General features: G+C 32.5%; 1 protein-coding gene across 1 annotated transcript; it reads left to right on the top strand.

Annotated features, from left to right (window-relative positions):
- The first annotated feature begins 6,083 nt into the window (after positions 1-6,083).
- LOC123673391 (tigger transposable element-derived protein 6-like) lies at positions 6,084-7,616 on the top strand. The gene has a single exon (XM_045607878.1). The coding sequence runs from the start codon at positions 6,084-6,086 to the stop codon at positions 7,614-7,616; it is 1,533 nt and encodes a 510-aa protein (XP_045463834.1).
- The last annotated feature ends 525 nt before the right edge of the window (positions 7,617-8,141 follow it).

The following is an 8,141-nucleotide window of genomic DNA, read 5'->3' on the forward strand; positions in this document are numbered from 1 at the left end:
ATTCAACTATCTATCAGTAAATAATTAAATAATGCTTTAATGACCATAACGTGATCAGATAAGCAGAAAAAGTTAGACGCTTTTCTTGAAGTTTTTTTAAAATGTTTATTTGTTTTATAATTTTTTTTTCGTGGTATTTATTTATCACTGACCCCTGAACAATAAGAATTCAGTTGCTGATATCAGGACCTAATTTAGTTTATTCACAAATTCTTATGGATACCTCTGTTATCTATTAGAAAGTTAAATAATGGTTTAATGAACGTGGCATCATCAGATAACCAACAAAAGTTTGACTTAGGTACTCTTAATGAGTGTAGGTACATTTAAAATATTTATTTGTCATATTTATAATGACTTACCTAATGAGGTTGACGGCCATTCTGAAAATTTTAACTATCTAATGTATTATCAGATGAATAATTCTTGGAATGTATCTGTCAACAAATAAGAAACGACAGTTTAACCCTTTTTTGAAATATTTATTTTTACCAAGGTGATAAAATAAATCAGATATAATTGAACGAAAATAAAAATCATATTCTCTTTTCACATTGTTTAGATTGAATTTCGAAACGTTCAACTAAAGAACGAAATCAGTTTGAGTAGTTTGATACTTCAAAATAAATATCGATATGTAATTAATACACTTTGTTACTTCATATAATGTGAAAATACAAGTAAATGAATGGGGACATTTTTTATTCTATTCATTCCACCTTCAATGCATTTTGTGAAAACCCATATTAATGAACGGCAAAAAAAAATGACGTCCCAAAATGGCGGAAGAATCTAGAATTTCCCCCCCCCCCCCAAAAGTGGGTCCTGGATCCGCGCCTGACGTATTTGAGTACTTAAGTGTGTTGGTACGCTTACTAGCTTAGTATCAGTTCAACAGTGGTGAAGTACAGAACAGATAATTTTAAAGCTAAAAAGATGTCTTTGGATCATTTATATGAGTTCAGTTTCGAAAAGTTGTACAACGACTGTACAGAAAGGTAATGCTTTTACATCATTGTTTTCTTTAATTATTTTTGAAACAATATAATCGAATGTTATCTTCAGTTTCTGAATGTTGCATTTTTATAAAGAAATTTTTGTTCAATATATGTGTATGAAATGAACGATAACCATATTGTACCTATCGAACAGCGAATTAATATGTACTTTTTTTTTCCTAGGGGTATAACTTTTGAGGAAGACTGCAGCGTATGTCTGAGTAGGTTGACTGGAGAACTGTACCTAACCGATTGCAGGCATTGTTTTCACAAAGAATGCATCGACAGGTGGTGCTCCAGTTCTTCCAAATGTTGTCCGATGTGTAGGACAACGTTAATTTTCGAAGGTACCTTCACTATCTTCGATACAAATTGGCAGAATGTCAATATACATCGTTTCGACAAGATGGACAGTGATGAAGAATATGAAGAAGATGAAGAAAGTGTTGAAAGTGAAGAGGAAAATGAAGAAGATAATAAAGAAGAAACCAACAGGGAAATTTAATTTAAGAGTGATGTTTCCTTCATTAAATTTCCCCTGGTTTATATATCTATAAACTCTTGTTATTTTTGTTTGAGAACAATTCCTATTTTCAGGATTGTAAAAATGTGAATCCTACCAGGATAATGATTGAATATCTATTACCTATTCACAGACTAACGAGTACAGAGCGTAATAATTACTAAATCAGTATGAAACTGTTCAATCATTTACCTAGAAAAATAAGATCAATTAAAGAAATTAAACTCTTCAAGAGACAATTATTCGAACTGTTAATTAAATGTGAACCATATTCTTTAAATGAATTTATAGTCTTTGTCATGTACAAATATCATAGATATATTAGTTCATTGATTTATTTTTTTGTAAGGAATTTGTGACTTGTTTTTATCATTTTGTAATGTACATACAATTCTGGAAATAAATACCTATTATTATTATTATCCTAAATTTCAATCTATAACCTTCAAATTTAAGGGAGATAAGGGGTGTGTACCATGATCCTATTACACCCGGTATGTATATTGATGACCATAAGGTTAGCTTCCTCCAAAACAGTTTCCATTATGCATACAGTACCAGGAATACGAAAAAAAAAGATGAAATATAATGACTGTCATTTAATTTTCGATTTAAAATGAATTTCGAACAAGTAGAAACCAAGCCAATCCACAGTATTATTTAGAATTAGGATAAAATATAACAAAATGAAAAAATTGTTTTCCGAGAAGTAAATCAAAAATTTTCACAGCCTTGAAGTCACAGATAAAGGCCACTCCTACTGTTTTTTTTGAGCTGATTCGCGTGTGAGCTTCTCCTACTATAGGTCTATTTGATTGAAGATGGTTGAAATATGTGCAGTCAGTTTTTGATAATTACTCGAAGCACGCAAGATTTGGTGTTTGAACACGAAATCCAATAATAATCCAAAGACAGTTTGAGGTCGTTTATACAAGAAATTCGTAATTGCCTCTGAAAAGATAAATGATTGTTTTATTGTTGGTTTTTTTCATTCAGACTCAAGACAATTATCTTGTCTATGTCTGTGACCTTTTTCATTGAGGAGAAATATAAAAACTATGAAATTTGTGACAAGAAGTAAATAATACAACTCATTGTAGCTTTTCATCGAAAAAATTTATCTAGGATCAATCGAGTAATTTGAAAAGGAAAAAATTTTATTCGAATGTCTAATATGTATTTAGATATACATATATGTGTTTGAAATGAAAATAACCATATTGTACCTTTCAAACAGCGAATTACAGCCATCTATTAGTAAGTTATTATTAAATGCCATTTCATGAGCAATAATAGCTTGACAAATAAAAATTTTAAAAAACTTGTAAGAAGTCATCAAACAATAGTGACTTATCTGATAACATCATGCATAAAAAATTATTAATCCATTTTTTAATTACAAACAGATAGTTGAATAACTTTGAGAAGAAAGTATGAGAATTATTCAACTATCTATCAGTAAATAATTAAATAATGCTTTAATGACCATAACGTGATCAGATAAGCAGAAAAAGTTAGACGCTTTTCTTGAAGTTTTTTTAAAATGTTTATTTGTTTTATAATTTTTTTTTCGTGGTATTTATTTATCACTGACCCCTGAACAATAAGAATTCAGTTGCTGATATCAGGACCTAATTTAGTTTATTCACAAATTCTTATGGATACCTCTGTTATTTATTAGAAAGTTAAATAATGGTTTAATGAACGTGGCATCATCAGATAACCAACAAAAGTTTGACTTAGGTACTCTTAATGAGTGTAGGTACATTTAAAATATTTATTTGTCATATTTATAATGACTTACCTAATGAGGTTGACGGCCATTCTGAAAATTTTAACTATCTAATGTATTATCAGATGAATAATTCTTGGAATGTATCTGTCAACAAATAAGAAACGACAGTTTAACCCTTTTTTGAAATATTTATTTTTACCAAGGTGATAAAATAAATCAGATATAATTGAACGAAAATAAAAATCATATTCTCTTTTCACATTGTTTAGATTGAATTTCGAAACGTTCAACTAAAGAACGAAATCAGTTTGAGTAGTTTGATACTTCAAAATAAATATCGATATGTAATTAATACACTTTGTTACTTCATATAATGTGAAAATACAAGTGAATGAATGGGGACATTTTTTATTCTATTCATTCCACCTTCAATGCATTTTGTGAAAACCCATATTAATGAACGGCAAAAAAAAATGACGTCCCAAAATGGCGGAAGAATCTAGAATTCCCCCCCCCCCCCAAAAGTGGGTCCTGGATCCGCGCCTGACGTATTTGAGTACTTAAGTGTGTTGGTACGCTTACTAGCTTAGTATCAGTTCAACTGTGGTGAAGTACAGAACAGATAATTTTAAAGCTAAAAAGATGTCTTTGGATCATTTATATGAGTTCAGTTTCGAAAAGTTGTACAACGACTGTACAGAAAGGTAATGCTTTTACATCATTGTTTTCTTTAATTATTTTTGAAACAATATAATCGAATGTTATCTTCAGTTTCTGAATGTTGCATTTTTATAAAGAAATTTTTGTTCAATATATGTGTATGAAATGAACGATAACCATATTGTACCTATCAAACAGCGAATTAATATGTACTTTTTTTTCCTAGGGGTATAACTTTTGAGGAAGACTGCAGCGTATGTCTGAGTAGGTTGACTGGAGAACTGTACCTAACCGATTGCAGGCATTGTTTTCACAAAGAATGCATCGACAGGTGGTGCTCCAGTTCTTCCAAATGTTGTCCGATGTGTAGGACAACGTTAATTTTCGAAGGTACCTTCACTATCTTCGATACAAATTGGCAGAATGTCAATATACATCGTTTCGACAAGATGGACAGTGATGAAGAATATGAAGAAGATGAAGAAAGTGTTGAAAGTGAAGAGGAAAATGAAGAAGATAATAAAGAAGAAACCAACAGGGAAATTTAATTTAAGAGTGATGTTTCCTTCATTAAATTTCCCCTGGTTTATATATCTATAAACTCTTGTTATTTTTGTTTGAGAACAATTCCTATTTTCAGGATTGTAAAAATGTGAATCCTACCAGGATAATGATTGAATATCTATTACCTATTCACAGACTAACGAGTACAGAGCGTAATAATTACTAAATCAGTATGAAACTGTTCAATCATTTACCTAGAAAAATAAGATCAATTAAAGAAATTAAACTCTTCAAGAGACAATTATTCGAACTGTTAATTAAATGTGAACCATATTCTTTAAATGAATTTATAGTCTTTTGTCATGTACAAATATCATAGATATATTAGTTCATTGATTTATTTTTTTGTAAGGAATTTGTGACTTGTTTTTATCATTTTGTAATGTACATACAATTCTGGAAATAAATACCTATTATTATTATTATTATTATCCTAAATTTCAATCTATAACCTTCAAATTTAAGGGAGATAAGGGGTGTGTACCATGATCCTATTACACCCGGTATGTATATTGATGACCATAAGGTTAGCTTCCTCCAAAACAGTTTCCATTATGCATACAGTACCAGGAATACGAAAAAAAAAGATGAAATATAATGACTGTCATTTAATTTTCGATTTAAAATGAATTTCGAACAAGTAGAAACCAAGCCAATCCACAGAATTATTTAGAATTAGGATAAAATATAACAAAATGAAAAAATTGTTTTCCGAGAAGTAAATCAAAAATTTTCACAGCCTTGAAGTCACAGATAAAGGCCACTCCTACTGTTTTTTTTGAGCTGATTCGCGTGTGAGCTTCTCCTACTATCGGTCTATTTGATTGAAGATGGTTGAAATATGTGCAGTCAGTTTTTGATAATTACCTGAAGCACGCAAGATTTGGTGTTTAAACACGAAATCCAATAATAATCCAAAGACAGTTTGAGGTCGTTTATACAAGAAACTCGTATTTGCCTCTGAAAAGATAAATGATTGTTTTATTGTTGGTTTTTTTCATTCAGACTCAAGACAATTATCTTGTCTATGTCTGTGACCTTTTTCATTGAGGAGAAATATAAAAACTATGAAATTTGTGACAAGAAGTAAATAATACAACTCATTGTAGCTTTTCATCGGAAAAATTTATCTAGGATCAATCGAGTAATTTGAAAAGGAAAAAATTTTATTCGAATGTCTAATATGTATTTAGATATACATACAGTGGACTCTCGATAAGTCGAACATCGGTAAGTCGAACTCTTTGATAAGTCGAACTGTTTCTCCAGTCCCGATTCCTGCGTATCTTACCCTATGTAATTTCACCTCAATGAGTCGAACAGTGTTCTTGGGACTAAAGAGACTATTAGATGAGTCGAACTGCTGGAAGGGCTCCGCGGAAATCTCCACCTCTATGAGTCGTACTCCTGACCACCATCGCCTCAATGAGTCGAACTTTTTGATCTCACGAATGAAAGCGAAAAGGATTCGTTACGCAAACCAATCACCACAAGTGGCAGCCACCATAATGTGTTCTTCAACCGCTCAGGAGTCGAGGGACATTAGTTCAATTCATTCCTTATTTGTTTATGAAGCCATCGTGTGCCAAGAGCGTTATAAGTCATGGCTCCGCGAAAACTCAAAATTTTATCAGTAGCAGATAAACTGGAACTCATTCGGGAAGTAGAGAAAGGCGAAAAAAGTAAAAGCCTCATCGCTATCCAGTTCGGAATTCCTAAATCTACCCTGTCAACCATCATCAAAAACAAAATGAAAATCATCGCTTCCACTGCAGAAGGAAAATCAGTACACCGGTACCGTCAAAAATTGCCTCAGCACTCAGATGTTGAAAAATGTTTGATAAAGTGGTTCCAGGAAACGCGCAAAAACAATATTCCAGTAAATGGACCACTTCTTCAACAGAAAGCGAAGGAATTCGCATCTTCCCTAGGCCACGAATTTGCAGCGAGTAGTGGTTGGCTATCCAATTTTAAAAAAAGGTACGGAATTGCTGGAAGAACCTTGTCAGGCGAAAGTGCTAGCGTTAATGAAGACACTTGTGCTGAATGGCTAGCTCATCTATCGGATTTATTGGAAACGTACACATCCGATGAGATCTACAACGCAGACGAAACCGGGCTGTTTTACAGATGTTTACCCAACAAAACATTAGATTTCAAAAACACAGATTGTCATGGTGGTAAGGAAAGTAAAGAACGTTTAACTGTTTTGCTTGCTGTTAATATGAGCGGTTCAGTGAAACATGTACCATGCGTTATAGGCAAATCGTTGAAGCCCCGTTGTTTCAAAAATGTTAAAACCTTTCCTACAGAGTATACTGCGAATTCTAGAGCATGGATGACTGGAATTATTTTTAGAGAATGGTTGCAAAAGTGGGATAACGAGTTGACAAAAAAAAAGAAGAGGGCTCTTCTCTTCATAGACAATTGTCCAGCTCATAATCCCTTGCCTGTTCTTATATCGTTAAAAGTAGAGTTTCTACCACCAAACACGACATCGAAACTACAGCCCTTGGATTTGGGAATCATTAAAAATTTTAAGGTTAAATACCGTACTGAAGTAGTAAACCATGTGCTTCGACAAATACAGGAAAATCGTGCTGTAGTCCCAATAAATGTATTAGAAGCTCTACATTTCATCAAGAAGGCATGGGATGAAGTGAGCCCTCGAACAATTCAGAATTGTTTTTCTGCATGTGGATTCGACGTGATTACCACCGATGAATCAGACACAGCGCTGGAAAATCCAGAAGAAGTGGAAATTGATGGATGGGGAATCCTTTCATCTGTATTTGATGTGGATGCAAACTTTAACGAATTTGTGGAGGTGGATTGTGATCTACCGGTATGCTTTCCACCTACAGATGAAAGCATCGTACGTGAAGTGTTAGGAAGGGAAGAAGAAGACGATGCAGGTTTGGACAATTTGGAGGACCCTGAAATTGAGCCACCTACACCACCAACTGTTCAAGAAGCTAGACAAGCTATCGATACGATCAGATGTTTTCTGGAAAGTTCTGAAGATATCGAATACGACATTTTCAGGAAACTAAATGAAATATCTTCGGTCGTTTCCAAATTGGAAAAAAAACGTTTAAAGCAAATGAAAATTAACGATTTTTTTAAACCCGTATGAATTTTATGAAGATATGTGATTAGAATATGTACAATGTATGTATACATATTTTTCATTAAATGTAAAATACATATACGCTTGCTTCTCATTGACTAACGATGATCAATATGTATTACCTCGAGTTTTTCCCTCAATGAGTCGAACTCCCACCTCAATAACTCGAACGTTTGGTGAGCCGAACTATAGATAAGTCGAACAGTTTTATGTGGTCCCTGGGAGTTCGACTTATCGAGAGTCCACTGTATATGTGTTTGAAATGAAAATAACCATATTGTACCTTTCAAACAGCGAATTACAGCCATCTATTAGTAAGTTATTATTAAATGCCATTTCATGAGCCATAATAGCTTGACAAATAAACATTTTAAAAAACTTGTAAGAAGTCATCAAACAATAGTGACTTATCTGATAACATCATGCATAAAAAATTATTAATCCATTTTTTAATTACAAACAGATAGTTGAATAACTTTAAGAAGAAAGTATGAGAATTATTCAACTATCTATCAGTAAATAATTAAATAA

Source organism: Harmonia axyridis, chromosome 2, assembly GCF_914767665.1.
Source record: "Harmonia axyridis chromosome 2, icHarAxyr1.1, whole genome shotgun sequence".
Classification (NCBI taxonomy): Eukaryota; Metazoa; Arthropoda; class Insecta; order Coleoptera; family Coccinellidae; genus Harmonia; species Harmonia axyridis.

Coding starts and splice junctions, on each gene's coding strand:
- LOC123673391 (XM_045607878.1), top strand. CDS start 6,084: ATGGCTCCGCGAAAACTCAAAATTTTATCAGTAGCAGATAAACTGGAA.